The sequence below is a fragment of the Neovison vison genome, chromosome 8 (genome assembly GCF_020171115.1).
Source record: "Neovison vison isolate M4711 chromosome 8, ASM_NN_V1, whole genome shotgun sequence".
NCBI lineage: Eukaryota > Metazoa > Chordata > Mammalia > Carnivora > Mustelidae > Neogale > Neogale vison.
Genome location: NC_058098.1, coordinates 29,254,197 through 29,271,143, shown reverse-complemented (window position 1 = coordinate 29,271,143; position 16,947 = coordinate 29,254,197). Strand labels below are relative to the sequence as shown.

Here is a 16,947-nt window from a genome sequence, read left to right as displayed (position 1 = left end):
ATGAGAGTGCAAACAAAGAGAAAGAAATGGGATCTAACAGGATGGAGGCTAATGGAATTCCCTGGGTGTTGGTGAAGGAAAGGCTCAAGATGACAGAGGATAGAGGGCAACCAATCCAGAATGGAACTGAAGAAATAAGGTTCTAAAAGAATCGTAAGATTAAAAAATTTTTAAAAATTAAGCCTCCTGTTTCTGAAGGTACTGAGAGGAAATAAATATTTCTACTGGAGAGTCTGGGGGGAAAAACTCAGTGCTAGGTATATAAAAAACTAAGTAAACAGGATAAAGAAGGTTAAGTATTCATTTGGAAAAAAGGAAAACCAAAAACTGTATAAAACATCATTAATACTTCAGTTGTATATATTAGTATAATAATAACAATATAAGAAATATTATCTTAGCCCTAAATTGTGATTTAACTCTACTGGGAGAATGGGGGAAAGGGACATGTGTATGCATGTATGACTGAGTATAAGACAGTCTGTAAGATGATTAAATAAATTATCATCTGTCATAAGAAGTCATCAAGGGATAAAAATGGTTGCATTAGGTAAAAAAGTGAAGAGGAAATGGGGGAGAACTTTGTTTTTATATGCTTTGTAATACCCTTCTGACTTTCTTAACTTTGTATTCCCTTTGGTAAGAATAAAAAAAAATAGTAATAAGAAAAACAAATAATGACAGGGTGGACATATGCCAACAAGATGAACAGAGGTAGAGTTGTTCTACTATCTAGCAAAGTCAGGAAAAATCTCTTGGAGATGGTGACATTTAAACCATATGCTGGGGTAGATGAGGCGGAAAGGAATTTAGAAAGGGGATATAGGGAGAAGAAATGCTCCAGGCAGAGGTGCTGGGGACAGCAGTAAGAAAAAACATGAGATGTCCAGGGACTGTAAGGAGTTCAGTGAAGTTATAGTATAGGGCACATGGAGTGGTACAAGATGGAGGGGGAAAAACAGGTACCAGAATCTAAAGGGGTAGAGGCCAGGCTAAGGAAGGCTTGTTATATAAATAATAGAAATTTGTTGTAGGATATTCACAAGTCCTAACAAGAACTTTGCATCAGTAAAGGCCATCCTGGTGGAAGAAATGCAAGGAGCAAGGTTGGGACCTAGAGGTCAATTAGTAGGTTACTACAACAGAGCTGGAAAAAAAGATAGGGATAAGGCAGTGTCAGAGAAGACGGATTTTGGAGCAAGAAATAAGAGAACCACTCATATTCAGAGTGAAGAACAGGCAGGAAATCTGGATGATCCCAAATCTGGTTTGGTTTATTAGATGAACAGCCTTCCATTCATGGTGACAGCTAGAGAATACAGGAAAAAAGCAATTGTGGGGGCCGAAGAAGACTGATTTTGTTTTGTTTTGTTTTGTTTTTAAGTAATCTCTACACCCAACATGGGGCTCAAACCTACAACCCCAAGACCAACAGTCTCATGTTCTGACTGATTCAGCCAATGCCCTAAGGCATATTTTAGTTTTTGATGTTGAAGAGTCTGTGGAGGTATCTAGGTGGTGAGTTAGAAAAGTTGTTTGAAGAGGTGCCTGGCTCGCTCAGTCAGTTAAGCATTTGCCTTTGGCTCAGGTCATGATCTCAGGTCCTGGGACTGAGTCCCACATCGGGGACCCTGTTCAGTGGGGAATCTGCTTCTCCCTCTCCCTCTGCGCCAATTCCCTTCTTGTGCTCCTCTCAAATAAATAAAATTTTAAAAAAGAAAAAAAGGAAGGAAGGAAGGAAAAATAGCTCAGAAATTTAAAAGAGTCAGCAGCCAGACAAACAGAGGTGGGTATTAGATGAGGTCTCTCAAAGAGAATACAGAGGAGAAGAAGAAAAGAAGGGGTCAAAAAGAGAATGTTGGAGATCTTTAGCATTATTCAAGTTCAGAAAGCAAACGCCTGGGATGAAGACTAAGGACGAGCAGATGGAGAAGCAGAACTAAGAAATGGTGCCATGAAAGGCAAGAGTGGAGTTTCAAGGACATAGTCATCCACAGATTTGGGGAGAAACTGTATTTTAGAGGCAGAAGGAAGAATAAAAGCCAGAGAAGAAATATTTAGAAAACTGAGGAAAAACGAACACTGAATGTCAGGAAATAACAGAGAATTTCAAGGAGCATAAAGTACTGTGGAGAGGCTCAAGAGGAAGGGGGGTGTGAGAAAAGATCTATCAGAAATTCATAAGTGACTTTACTTCAACAAATATTTTAGCATCAACAAGGTCCCATGGCAAATAAAGAGAGGAAGAGATTGCACATTGGCTACTCGTGCTAGAATGATCACTGAGCAGGTGGCAGCTAAGCTGGGCTTCAGAGGGTAGACCTGACTTAAGGTCAGAGGGTAAGAAAAGCAGGGCCTGGTTAGGCAATGGCCAGGCCCCAGTGGAAGACTGTAAGGGCAAGAGGGATCTAAGGTTTTTCTTATCCACCTTATTTTACTTCTGTCTCTGTTTTATCTCTACCACGGTACTTGTCCCAATAGAACCTTCTGCAATGATGAAAATGTTCCATATCTGCACTAATATGGTGGTCTCTAGCCACATGTAGCTATTAAGCCTTAAAATGTGACTAGTGTGACTGAGAAACCAAATTATAAATTTTATCTAATTTTAGTTAATTAAAAATTCTAATTTTAAATAGCCCCAGTTGGCTAGTGGTTATTGTATTGAAGAGCACAGTCACTTAACCAGAACTTCTGTTAATTTTGGTGTAAACTGTCCTCTACCAACTAAGGGCCCCAAAAAGACACGGACCATCTCCTGTTTTATTCCTGTACATATCCCTATCAACTAGGCCAGTGCCTGGCACATAACAGATGGCCAATAATTTACATTTGCTGAATGGCTAAATAAATGGGCTCTGCTGGACCATAATAACATCAATTATTTTGCAGTGCAGCAAACAACATGATATTTTTACTAGGATCCCAAAGATGGAGGACACTTACTAAAACTTGAGGCTATGGAAATGTGTGCAGAGCACATCTAACCTAATGGCACTAGGTCCCTGCTCTGAGAGTTCCTAGACCACTTTTCTGTAAATAACAGAGGAGCTCGGGCCCAACAACAGGGGGAGGAGATGAGCCAGCCTGGAACCTGTGAGGTGGCCAACCCTCTCGGGAGACTGAATCCAAATTCAAACTCTTGAGAAGCCTGGCTTGCACCTAAGGTTCCCATCAGGCCCTAAGACAGAGGACCTCATTAGAGAGAGAGAGAGAGTATGTGTGTGTGTGCACGCCTGTGTGTGTGCGTGTGTAGCCCTCTCCAGTCTTTTTTATGCACATACACAAAAGAACTTCTTGAACAGGATCCCTGGATACTGTCATCAAGATGAAGGCCCTTAGTTATAAATGTGCAAGGCAGATTTTATTTCTTTCAGATGATAGTGATTACAGAAAAATTACAGCATTCTGATTAATCTATTTAGCAACTGCACCAAAAAAAAAGAAAAGAAAACCCACTAATGAACTAATGGTTGAGCCCAAAAGTAGAAAATGATCATTACTTTACCTTGTGCAGCAATGAATTTGTTCTTTTCTTGGTAGCCCTGAGGGTAGGGTGGGGGAGAGGTGAGGGATAAAAAGAAAATGAGAACCAAAAATGGACAGGAATGAACTTTCACCTCCCAGTTAACAAAACCTCCCTTGTGAAAAGGTCCAGGCAATTAACAAAATTTCCATTCTAGAAATTTCCAAAGGGTTAGCTTTGGATACCAGGAATCAAAGATTACAAAGATCACATGGTCTAGGGAGTCTTCTCAAAGTGAATTATTAATGAACACTGGTGTAAGAACATCCAAATACCCACACCTCGGCTAGACACTGTTGCTGATACCTTCTTCGCAGCTGAGAGTCTAGGTGTCAGTGCTAACCCTCAAAGGCACAAGCATGTGTGGTGGTTCCATGGATGAAGCTGGGCCCACATCAGGAAGGAAAAGGGGTTCTTTTCTTTTAAGGTGTTATTTACTTGATAATCCTTTACCCAAGTCCAAAAACCTTTGGGGAAGAGCTGTGGGTATGTGGAATAGTTCCTAGTGTTAGACAACCGGGTTCCCCGTTACAGGTAGTAGAAGACAAGAAGCAAAGGAGCCTGGTAATGTCACTGAATACATACGGAGCCTTGGAAAAATTAACTAGTGGCAGTATCTTTCTTTTCCAGTTTTTACTGTTTTAATGTTTTACTTTTCAACATTTTTAAATACAGTGTTCACTTGAAAAGTCCTAGGTAAGTGAAAAATCCTCTGACTGAAGAATTATAAATGACCTGTTGAAGACAGCCATAAGATGCGCAATGAGGGAGGAGGCAGCTGGACACCATGTCACACCAAGATGATGGTGTGAAATATAAGTCTGCAAGGCAGTGGCAGAATAAAGTAAGGGGCCTGAGTCTGAGAAGCCATGTCCTATTGTAGTTCAAAAGAGAGAAAGACCAGGGCTACTTGCTAGCACAGAAGGAGAAAGCAGCTTCAGACCCCGAGAGATGGATATATCTAAAGCCAGTAATAAGAAGCTTGTTAAAATTTTTCTGGAGAAGGGGAATTTTAAGTTTCTACAAGTATTTTTAATCATTAGAAGACGGAAACTGAGAAAGGCTTAATTTGTTTATAACTAAACTTGTCATTAAAACTGAGAAGCTCGGGGCGTCTGGGTGGCTCAGTGGGTTCAAGTCTCTGCCTTCAGCTCAGGTCATGATCACAGGGTCCTGGGATCGAGCCCCGCATCCGGCTCTCTGCTCAGTGGGGAGCCTGCTTCCCCCTCTCTCTCTCTGCCTGCCTCTCTGCCTACTTGTGATCTCTGTCAAATAAATAAAATCTTAAAAAAAAAAAAAAAACAAATAACTGAGAAGCTCTTGGGAATGTGTTAAGCCAAGTCATATCCCTGCTCCACAAGAAGGCACTCATTTCTCACTGAAGCATGTGGGCCATGAGCAGCTTAACAGCCCTGCTGGCGGACCCAGCCCCAAAGTGCTTCTGTACCATTCAACACTGTGCCGTATGTCCCTATGAATGCATGCTGACATTGTGATATGGCAGCACTGCTTAACCAATAAGGTATAGCTAGAATGAGGCAAATCTACTGCTCTTCCTTGTGTTATGATCAAGGAAAAGATAAAATGTGGCTCCCTGGTTCCTGAGATGTCTTTGGATTTTCAAAATCAAATCGTTGGCTAGCTCTAGGTGGTAGCTACATTCCTATCTGTTAAAAATAAAAACATTCCTGAAGACCCTACTCTTACAACATCTAGAGTGAGGAAATTAGTCCCTCTTAAGACTCCAGGTTGGAAACCCACTTGCCTACTGTGCCACTATCTGTTTCATCATCTCCTGTAACTAATGCCAGGTTTGCTTTTGAACCTTTGTGGTCTCCAACCCATAGGTCTCATTCCACCCCCCTGCCTGCTGCTACCACTCCACAGTGCTGAGTACCACTTCTCTTCAAGATTCCCATTTGATCTTAGCTCTCTGTGCAAGAAGAGCTTGGTAAGGTGTTGCCAAGGGTAGAAATGGGGATTAACTCTAAATGGACAATAAGGTTCTTACTGGTGTGAACAAAACGTTTTTAAAAGTAAGATGTGCGGCACCTGGGTGGTTCAGTCAGTTAAGCATCTAACTTTGGCTCAAGTCATGATCTTAAGAGTTTTGAGATGGAGCCCCTGTGGCAGGCTCTGCGCTCAGCTGGTGGTCTACTCTCCCCTCTCCCTCTGCCCCTACCCCCACTTATGCTCCCTCCCTCTCTCTCAAATAAATAAAACCTTAAAAAAAAAAAAAAAAAGGAAGAGTCGCAAGTATCTTTGAGATTATGAAAATATTCTAAAGTGGACCAGCGATGGTTGTATGTATCTGTGAATATACTAAAAACCAAAGAGTTGTAAATTTTAAATGGGTGAAAATTATGGTATGTGAATTACACCTCAGTGAAGTTGTTTTGTAACCTGCCTATGTCACTTAGCATAAATCTTTAAAGTAATAACATGTATCAGAATTTCTGCTCTTTTTTGAGACTGAATAATACTCTACTGTATGCATATGCAATATTTCACTTCTCCATTCATCCACTGAAGGACACTTGGGTTGATTCCACCTTTTGGGTATTGTGATTAATGCTACTGTGAACACGGTGTGCAAATTCTATGGGTATCCTCTTCACACATCCGACTTCAGTAGTCAGGCTTGCTCTTGTTAGCTTGTGCTCACTTGTGCTCTCTTTTTCAAACTTTCTTTACTGGCTCCTCACACAGCCTATGGAACATACTCAAGTCTCTTGGACCATTTCTGTAAACATTGCTAAATCACCATTAAAAAAATCTCCCAGTTTTAGCTCTTCCCTCAGGCCTTGGTTCAGAGTAGACATAACTAACCAAAGTTACCTAGTGTCAGATATTCTTGTCCTATTCTTCTCCCTTACTTTCACTCAAGATGGTAAGATCTGCTTTTGTTCTTACTTATCTGAGTAAGCTCAAAAGGGATTCACTGATGCTTACAGAAAAGTACACCTTTAGATTTCCATGGGAAATCTTTTGGAATGACAACAGGGTAAATATAAGAATACATATGAAACTATCTGTTCTTTAAAAAAATATTTTTGGTCTTGGACACCTGGGTGGCTCAGTGGGTTAAGCAGCTGGCTTCAGCACAGGTCATGATCCTGGGGTCCTAGGATTGAGTCCTGCATTGGGCTCCTTGTTCAGCAGGGAGCCTACTCCTCCCTCTCCCTCTGCCTGCTGCTCCTCTGCTTGTGCTCTCTTTCTCTGTCAAATAAATAAAATCTTGAAAAAACAACAACAACAACATTTTTTTTTTGGATCTCTTAAAAAATTTAGACTCCTCAGGAAAAACTTGAAATGAAATATTCCTTCTAATGTGAAGCTGGAAAGGAGCCAGCAGATGGTAGCCAATGGTCATTCAAGGTAATAATGAGGAAAACCCTGAGTTCCTTACATTGATGAATGAAGCATTGATGTAATCAGAATCTGGAACTCCTTCAACTGGTGTCAGATGGACTCTAGAGTGATCATCTAGGAAAAAAAAAATTAATGTTTCAGTTAATGATACAACCAGGCCAGCTGAGACATCTGTGCTTATGTGCCTTAAGATATCACTGAAACACTGTTTATAAGAGCAATAATTTGGACACATCTCAGCCATCATTCAGGGACTAGTTAAATAAATTAAGATGTACCCACAACAAGGAACAATAAGGAGTTGATAAAAAGGAAAATGAATATTTCTGTTTCTTGACAGATGAACTGCCAATATACACTGTTAAAAGAAAAAAGTCAAAGCAATGTAATCAGAATACTAATTGCTTTTTAAAAATATACATAATATGCATATACTTATATATGAATTAGAAGACATGAGTATCTATAAATGTCTCAGAGAGTGGTCTCTAATATATTATGTACCCAAAAATACACCAGATATTTTTTTAAAGGATAAATTTTTCTTGAGAAGGCAATTAAAAAAACAAAGCAAAATTCAAACATTTTGCTGTCACATCCCACTGGATTATGCATATCCCATTCTGCAGACCACTGGCTTAGACAAATATATGTTATAAGGTTATAAATCAATTAATTAGCAATGACTAACCCTGAGAAGGCGTTATGAAGAGAACTCTGTATTAGGATTTCTTTGCCATAAGCACTATAAAAAACCGTAGCAACCATGCACATCCTATCTGGTCCCAGTGACTTGACCTAGAAACTTTAGGCCTGACACAAAAACCTGGTCAAGCTCCCTCGCTGAACTTTATAAGCACCTGGGTCACTCTGGGGGACTATAAAGGCTCTTCCCGCCCAAAGGCTCGACCATACTTATTACCAACCCTCCTATGATCAATCACAAGATTCTTCCTATCCTCAAAAAAATCTGGCTAGAGATGTAGTTTAAGATTATATGCCAGAAAACTCTGCAAACACTCACAAGGCAAGATGTTTACATAGCGATTTTTTTCCTTGTTTTCCTCCTTGGAGGCAGCTTCACAGGTGGCTTGGATAGGACAAGCAGGGAGAGCCTAAAAGGTTAAGAGAAATTAAAGGAAGTTACTAACAGGGATAAACACCAAACATGCAAAATGCTGCACCATCCCCCGATCTGACAGCAAGTTTCTACCCTAACTTGGGGGACAAAGATGGGCTCAGGTGAACACCTGCAGCCTAACACAGAAGAGTGTACCTCTCCTCTAAACAGCCTGCAAGCTCCTTAGAGTTTAACACCAAGAATCCGCAGGGGGCAGAATGCCCTGTTACTGTAAGCGCAGCATGCTCTTTATATGATTACTGTGTGGTTAGGGACCTGTTTTAATGCTGGGTCAAAATGGACTACCCCTGTAAACAGGAATGGGGACATAACTGAAGGGATGGCCATGTTAACCAACATGCAAAGATGAGAAGCATCTCAGAGTGAACCACACAGGAGGGGTCTGAATGGTCAGCTGAGTTAGGCCCTCTCTAGGGACCTGAAGGGAATGACAGCCCAGCTTTGAGTATCACGGGGCAAGGAAGCAAGGATGGACAGGTGGGTGGGAAGACATTCACATGGACGCAGCAGTTAGGAAGCAGAGGATTTGAGTGAGTTGACATTGAACCTGCAGTAGTTTTGGAGCAAATGTAAATTAGCTAGTAGTGGGAAGTGTATGGATAAAAATAAGTGGTCTGACATGAGATAGTCTGGACTGTATGAACTTAAAATCTGTTAAACTTTCTAGGACCCCATTTTCTCATCTTTAAAACTGGGTTAATATCTGCCACATAAGAAGTAATTACCAAAATCTCAAGTCTAGCACAGAACAAGCATTCAATAAATTGGTTTTATAGAAGTGGGACGCTAAGCTTTACTATTTGAACCACTTTCCTCTTATGTGTTCCATATATTCAAAATTTAAAAAGCAAGGAAGGAAATAGTTCAAAATTCCAACCTAGACAACCTTTCTGACAAGTAATTTGGAAATATGTTTTATGAACCTTAAAACTATCCATGCTTTGACCTAGCAACTCAGCTTTTGAGAATCTAGGCTAAAGAAATAAAAATCTCTTTGTTCACATTATTTACTTTATTGTCATTTGGAAGGATCCAAAACTGAAAACAACCTTAGTATTCAGCAGTAGGGGAACAGTTAAGTAAGTTATGATTCATGTATTACTTTTCATTTGTTTTTTTTTTTTTTTCAATAGATATAGATTAGTACCTATTAGGCACCAGGATAAATACAGAGCAAACAGTGGTGAATCAATCATATACACAGTTCTTGTTCTCAAGGACAATACAAACTTGTGAATGAAAGACATTAAACAAACAAAACATATGAATTACATACCATGAAAAATACAATGAAAGAATAGAATGTTATTACAGAAAGTATCAGAAAGCCTAAGATAGAAGTATAAGAAAGCCTAAGCCAAATTTAGATTAAGGGTAGGTCTCTATGAGGAAAAAGGAATGTGAAAAATAATATTCTAGGCAATGAGACCAGCATCTATGACCTAGAGGCAGGAGAAGGCCTGGCTGTGTGAGTTAACTGAAAGGTCAGTGAGAGTATGTATTATATAGACAATGTGGGTGGTGGGGATGGCAAGAGGAAGAGGACGAAAAGGGCCTGGCAAGGCTGGATCACAGAAGTCCATGTAGGTCCCTGAACAGTGATTGAATTTTATTTTAAGTACATGAGGAAACCATTAAAGGTTTTTCAACTGCAATCCAGTTTACATGTTAAAGAATCACTCTGGCTGCTATGTGGAAAAGGGACCAGGAGGAAGGCGAGAAGAGGAACACGGAAGGAGGATGGTATAAGGAAAAGATGCATCTGACATACATTCTGGAGTTAAAGCTAAAATGAAGGGAAGGTGGGTTGGGGAAAGAGACAGGAATAAAAGATAACTCTCAGGTGCCTACATTTGATAATCAAAAAAATATATTAAATAAAAGAAAAGCCAGTATAAAAGCAACTTATTTTTCAAGATAGATGCAAAAGCTTTAAGAAGGGAGCACATACACTTCCTGGGAACTAGCAAGATCATGGTAGGAGAAATTAAAGTGGAAGACCCTAACAGGAGTCGGATCTCATAGTCTGTCTGCCTTCAGTTACTCAAGAGAGTTTCCTTTCAGAGTTAAAACGCTGCCAGTTCTGCATGTCACTATACTGAGAAAGCAATTCCTTGGACCCTATGCTGCCAATACATAAAGGGGAAAAGAGAGTTTCCTGGGCTGGACTCTAATACATAGAACAGAGACGTTACTTAAGACTGGAACCTCCCAGTTCACCTTTGGTTTGCCTTCTTCCAGACTAGCTAGATTTCCACAGGTTTCTACCCTGGTACAGGGAAGAATGAGATACAAGTTTTTGATGCCCTCATGACTAAGCCAGAGGCTTTTTTCCATGTACACCCTTGTCTAAAATGATGTAGAACAGAAGGAGTGACAGCAAGACTCTTGAAAATAGTCCTCAGGGGTCAGTTTTGACTATGACCACACCTCATAGTCCTATCAGCATTCCTAGCTCCCTACAGTCATGATGAAGAAAAACTAGGGTCTCCAGCCAGGCTGAAACCCCTAAAAGGAAAGTCAGGAAGCAACAAGAGCCACTGTTGTTGGCAAGAGAAAACAAAGGGCCTCCCTAGAGAACCTGGTGTTACATGCAAAGGGTCAGACTGAACAGCCTACGGCAGGGATGAAAACAAGGTGAACCCTACCTACTCTTTTAGTTTCTGCTCTGAAAAACCTAGCTCACAGAGCTAGGCACAAGCAGCTGACCCAGAAGGCTACCAGATTGTTAAAATCCCTAGAAACACTAGGAGGCTTCAAAGACCATTTCATTCCTTGCTTAAGCCTTTACTAGGGACAAGGCTATATATGAAATTATTTTTTTTTAATATGTCAAGTTTTAAAAAAAATTCTTTTTCAATTTTTACATTTAAAAAAAAAAAAGGATATCCATTGTACAACTTAACTTAGAAGTTCTCTTGGGGCCTTTTCTCTTCATATCCTGTTTTCTTCCCCTCCCACAACTTAGAATTCCGTGTTACCATCACCTTGCTTTATCTGTATTCCATACATTTTGTATTCTCAAACAATATATGTATTTCTTTATCAGTCTATTTTTGGAATCATAATCAAATGGTGACTTTTTTTTTCTTGCCCAACATTATATTCTGAAGATTCCCTCAGGCTGTTACAGGTAGCCAAAGTTCATTACTTCAACTACTCTGAAGCACTCCATTTTGAGACCATACCAACATTTATTTATCCATTCTTCCACTGATGAATATTTGGGTTGTTAACAGTTAATAATTCTGCCTTGAATACTAATTTTATGTGTTTCCTCATGCACATGTACAAGCGTTTCAAGTATTAGAATCTCTAACCTCACCAAGTAAGGCCAAACTGTTCTTAGAGACAGTCGTACCAATTTACACTCCCCCCAGCAATACTAAGTGTTCCAGTTGTTCTGGATCTTCACCAACATTTGCTAATGTCAGACTTTAAATTTATCAAATATAGGCTTAATATACATTTCTCTGATTTTTAATGAGGTTCACCATCTTTCCAGAGTTTACTGGTCAACAGGGTTCCCTCTTCTGTGAGGTACCTAGTCAAGGGTTTCCCCTATATTTCAACTGGATTGCTTATTTTCTTATTAATCTGTAATTCTTCATTCTAGATACTCATCCTTTATCTGTACAAGTGTTACAAATATATATTACTAAGCTTGTGGCCTGCCCTTTCATTTGCTCTGTCATATTTACGGACAGAGTTTTGCATTATAAGCTAGCCAAGTTGACTGATCTTTCCCTTTATCAACATTTTTAAACCTTAAGAAATCCTTTTTTGCTGTGAGATCATAAGCATTTGTTCCTCCATTACTGTCTCTGCTTCAATGTTTTGTCTTTTAAATTTCAGTATCTATACCAACTGGGACCTATTTTTTGTTTGGTGTGAACCAAGAATTCAATTTCATTTCTTCCCATAGGGTTACCCAACTGTCCCAGCACTACTCATTGTAAAGACCATCCTTTCCCCCACCAAAACTGCCATGGCGTTTCTGCCATAAAATAGGTTTCCACTCACACATGAATCTGCTTTGGGGCTATTTTGTTCCAGTGGTCAATCCATCTATTCCAGTGCCAATACAAAACTGTCTTAATTTTATAATAATTCTTTATATCTGGTAAGGCAGATCTCCTCACCTTGTTCTTCTTCTTCAGGAATGTCTTGACTATTCTTGAATCTTTTCTCCTCCATATAAATTTTAGAATCAGCTTGTCAAGTTCCACAAAAAACCTGTTGGGATTTTTATTGGAATTGCATTGAATCTATATATCAGTTTGGGGAGAATTGACATCTTTACAATATCGAGCCTTCTAATCAATCCACTGATCTTAACTCTTCACTAGTTTAGATTTTTCTTTAATGTCTTCAAACATTTTTATAATTTTCTCCAAAGATTTTGCAAATATTTTGTTAAATTTATTCCTAAGTACTCTACATTTTGGATGCTATTGTAAATGGCATCTTTTAAAAATTATTATCATTTTTCTGATTGTGGCTTGTGTACAGAAATGCATTAATTTTTTATCTTGTTTTTGTATCTATCAACCTTGCTAAAGTAACTTACTAATTCTAATAATATATCTGATGAGTATTTGAATTTCTTCAAGGACAATATTCTCCTCTGAAAAAAATGCTTATTTTGTTTCTTCTTCTCCAATCCTTAATACCTTTCATTTCTCTTCTGGCCTCACTGTGCTGCCGAAGATCTCCAGTACAGTGCTGAGTCTCATTCTTTTCTCAATCTGAATCCCCCTGCAAACACTCTAACTGGAGAGTCATCAGTGTCTGAGCACTCTGCCATAATGGGCAACCTGCTTCCTTTTAAGGTAGTTCATCACATCTCGGAAAGTTCTGTTTAGAAGGACTCAAAACCTAGACACACATCTTTTGTATTTCCCTTGTTCTGACTAGTGGGAAAACCCAGAGATCAGCTGGAGCCTTCTCTGTCCCTTGGAAACCCATTAACCCTCAATTCCTTGGACTACTTAATTCTGACACAGTTCCTACTGATTCCCATAGGCCTTCGGCTCTGATTCATCTATTTCGAGACAACTCGTCAATGCAGAGGCTATTCTGCCTCCACCTCACTCAGATGCCAAACAGCTCCTGTCACCAGATTACAAACACACGCTTCTCCATCTGGAAGGCAGCATTAAGTGGTCTCTACAAGGACGCAGACTTGCAGCAGGGAGGGTGTCACATCTTGCAATTCACAGATTTGGATCATCTCACTGGCTCCACTCTTTCTTCTCTGTCACCTATCCCCTTTCTCTCAGGAGATAACTACATTTTGCTTTTTTTAAAAAAAACAAACAAACAACACCTTGAATGCTTTAGGGATCTCAATAGGTGGCTTTTTAAAGTGTTTCTTTTAGATAAATTCAATGTTTCTATGACAAAAGCTGGTCAATAAAAAAATTCTAGCTTGGGGCTCAGTGGGTTAAAGCCTCTGCCTTCGGCTCAGGTCATGATCCCAGGCTCCTGCAGGGAGCCTGCTTCCCCCTCTCTCTCTCTGCCTGCCTCTCTGCCTACTTGTGATCTCTGTCTGCCAAATAAATAAATAAAATCTTAAAAAAAAAAAATTCTAGCTTATAACTCTAGGGCGAAGGCCATCACCTAGAACTTTCAACCATGGGGGGGCTTCATGGAAATGCTGCACACTCTCCTTTTAGCCTGTCAAATATCTGAAAACAGCTGTCATGTCTTATGCATATTATTCCTTCAGCTGTTCACCTCCATAATCCAATTTTTCTCCAGAACAATTTCCCATTTAGCAAAACTAAAGCTGGGGACACCAACTCTTTATTCTACATGCTATATATCAATTAAAATACAGTAGGTATTATGCTAAAGCTAAAGTCTGTTAGTTTCATTTATCATATTAAGAAACTGTTTTGTAAAATGTTATGAAAAGAATATGCTTATTATAAAAGAAAAGTCAAATAATTCAGTAAAAAGTGGAAGTTCCCTACCATGTTTCTTACGTCTTTTAACCCTCTTGTAGAAAGCCACTGTTCATAGCTCCAGACGTTAAAAAGTATTTTTGGGGGGCACCTGGCTGGCTCAGTCAGTGGAGGATGTGACTCTCGATCTTGGGGTTGTGAATTCAAGCCCCATGTTAGGTGTAGAGATTACTTAAAAAATAAAATCTTAAAAAAAAAAAAGTATATTTTTAAACGGGGATTATGCCAATGTATAGTCCTCTGCAATGTCTTTTCTCCCAGAACAGTGACTTAGAAGAAATCTAGGTTCAGGCATTTATTTTAATGATAGCATAAACTTTCATAATGGATACAAGAAATCATTTAGCTAATCTGCTATTTGATAGATATTTGCTTTTCATTTTACTTTCTTTGCTACTATAAATAATGCTGTAATGAACAACCTTCAGGAAACACATACTTGGTTTTGTGTCAGAGTCCCAGAAGTTAGGTCAGATAGTATAACCATATGAAATCTGACTGATATTGCCAAATCATCCTTCCAGTGCAATACCAATTTAAACTTGCTCTACCTGTGCATAAGAACATCTATACCCACAGGTCTCTGCCCATACTTGATACCGATCTTCTTAAATTTTCAAAACTAACAGGCCCAAAATAATGGTTAGTTTTAATCTGGATCTCCTTGATTACTTCATATAGTTCAGCTTTTCATAGGTTTATAGACCATTTGCTTTCTTCTGAGAACTATTAATTTTTCTACTGCAACGTTTAGTTTTCTCACAGGTCTGTAGCATCTCTTTATGTTTTATGAAAGTTTCTCTTTCTACCTGTGGCAAACAGTTTCTCCCAGTTGGCCACTTTTTTTTTTTTTAAAGATTTTATTTATTTATTCGAGAGCATGCAAGCAAGCACAAGTTGGGGGTGGGGTGGGGAGAGCAGAGGGAGAGGGGAGAAGCAGGCTCCCCACTGACTGAGCAGGGAGCCCAATGTGCGGCTCGACCTCAGGACCACGATATCGTGACCTGAACCGAGGGCAGATGCTTTACTGACTGAGCCACCCAGGAACCCAACTGGCTACTTTTTTATGGTGTCACTTTTCATAGGGATATATAATATTTTAATGTATTTATTATCTTCCAATATATTCCACTGTGCCTTCTGATTCTTGTGTTTTGCTTAAAATAGGCTTCCTCACCCCATGATTATAAACGTATTATTCTGGTAGACACAAATTGGTGTGTTTTTTTTTTTTTTTAAAGATTTTATTTATTTATTTGAGAGAGAGAGAGACAGTGAGAGAGAGCACGAGCGAGGAGAAGGTCAGAGAGCGAAGCAGACTCCCCATGGAGCTGGGAGCCCGATGCGGGACTCGATCCCGGGACTCCAGGATCACGCCCTGAGCCGAAGGCAGTCGTCCAGCCAACTGAGCCACCCAGGCGTCCCACAAATTGGTGTGTTTGCCCTAAGTGTCGCTGTTCTCTTCCCTGACAGGGCTGGATGCAGGCACAGTTGCACCTGAGCCACACTGTGCCAATCCAGATTCTCAGGAAACCAAGAAAGCACAGAGACCTCCCTAGAGGGCCCCAGAGCTAGCAGGATAGGGCCTGTTCTGCCCACGGTTTGGTTGTCTACCTCAGCTTTTGATTCTGTCAGCTTCTCCAAAGTCTTCCCAATTAATGATTTGGGGTTTTTTGTTTGTTTGTTTCTTAATTTGCTTGAGTTTTTTTTCCCTTTAATTTATTTGACAAGAGAGAGACAAGTAGGCAGGCAGAGAGGGGGCGGGGGAAGCAAGTTCCCTGCTGAGCAGACAGCCTGATGTGGGGCTTGATCCTAGGGCCCTGAGATCATGACAAAAGCCAAAGGCAGAAGCTTAACTCACTGGGCCACCCAAGTGCCCCGACTTCTCTTATTTTAAAAAAAAAAAAAAAAAAAAAAAGACCTTCAACTGACTTAGCAGTTTCCTATCAGAGAGGGGTTGTGACTGAGAGACTAAGGGGAGAAATGTGGGTGATGTGAGCCTGATTACTGGGTTCAGATAAAGGGAAAGGAATTGCCAACCAGTTTTCAGGACGGGAAAGGGCAAGCCACTCCTAGTTCACAACTGCACTCAGTCACTTCAGTTACTGCTTCCAGTTGCCTGGGGTATGTTTGAGCTTGTGGGAAAGAGGGAGGGGAAGTCCAATTAAAAGGAGATGAGGAATGCTGAAATCAAGGGGTAGTGCAATTCTGACAAAATCAGATAATGAAATAAGGAAAAGTCCAGCTCTGATATCAAATGTTTATCTCCAAAGACAGCACAAAACTTAGGCCCTTTCTGACTGTGCAATGTTTTTGTTGAACCAAATATTAGGATTATTAGGATTTCAGTATCTTGCTGGATGCCAAACGTAATGCCAGTGGGACACCTATGTTTCCTAGGCCACTCATGTGAAAGCCAGGGTCTTAAGTGAGATGACAAAGGTGCTGAAACAGAGGAGCTGGAGAAACCAACTGTTAATCCCCTCTAGTATGCTCTCTACTGCACCCTGCTTTCATGAGAAAGACAACCGCCCCGTGACTCCGCTCTCATCGCTCATGGACAATCACAACGCAAGCACAACACAATGTGGAGGTTAAAATACATAAACAAAAAGAAAAGCGAAGAGCTGATACTTGGAGGAAACTGCTCCTGCAGAATTCCTTTCTTTGAGCTGGATCATCAAAAATCGTAGGAATAGGGGCGCCTGGGTGGCTCAGTGGGTTAAGCCACTGCCTTCGGCTCAGGTCATGATCTCAGGGTCCTGGGATCGAGTCCCGCATCGGGCTCTCTGCTCAGCAGGGAGCCTGCTTCCTCCTCTCTCTCTCTGCCTGCCTCTCTGCCTACTTGTGATCTCTCTCTCTGTCAAATAAATAAATTAAAAAAATCGTAGGAATAGTTGTTGATACAGATTTTGGAGATCTTAGACCAAGGAGGGAAG

The 16,947-nt window shown here is 40.1% G+C and overlaps 1 protein-coding gene across 4 annotated transcripts in view; it reads right to left on the bottom strand.

The window, feature by feature from the left end:
- Window positions 1-16,947, bottom strand: part of PTPRA (protein tyrosine phosphatase receptor type A) — a 151,858-nt gene that overhangs the window by 23,088 nt on the left and 111,823 nt on the right. For 3 of the 4 annotated variants that reach the window (XM_044263342.1, XM_044263340.1, XM_044263341.1), the window contains 3 exons: window positions 7,923-8,013; window positions 6,936-7,012; window positions 3,509-3,545 (listed from right to left, as the gene is read on the bottom strand). In XM_044263342.1, coding sequence (XP_044119277.1) covers window positions 3,509-3,545; window positions 6,936-7,012; window positions 7,923-8,013 — 205 coding nt within the window. Of the gene's footprint in view, window positions 1-3,508; window positions 3,546-6,935; window positions 7,013-7,922; window positions 8,014-12,181; window positions 12,266-16,947 lie in introns of those variants that run through there. The other variant, XM_044263343.1, reaches the window with a different exon arrangement.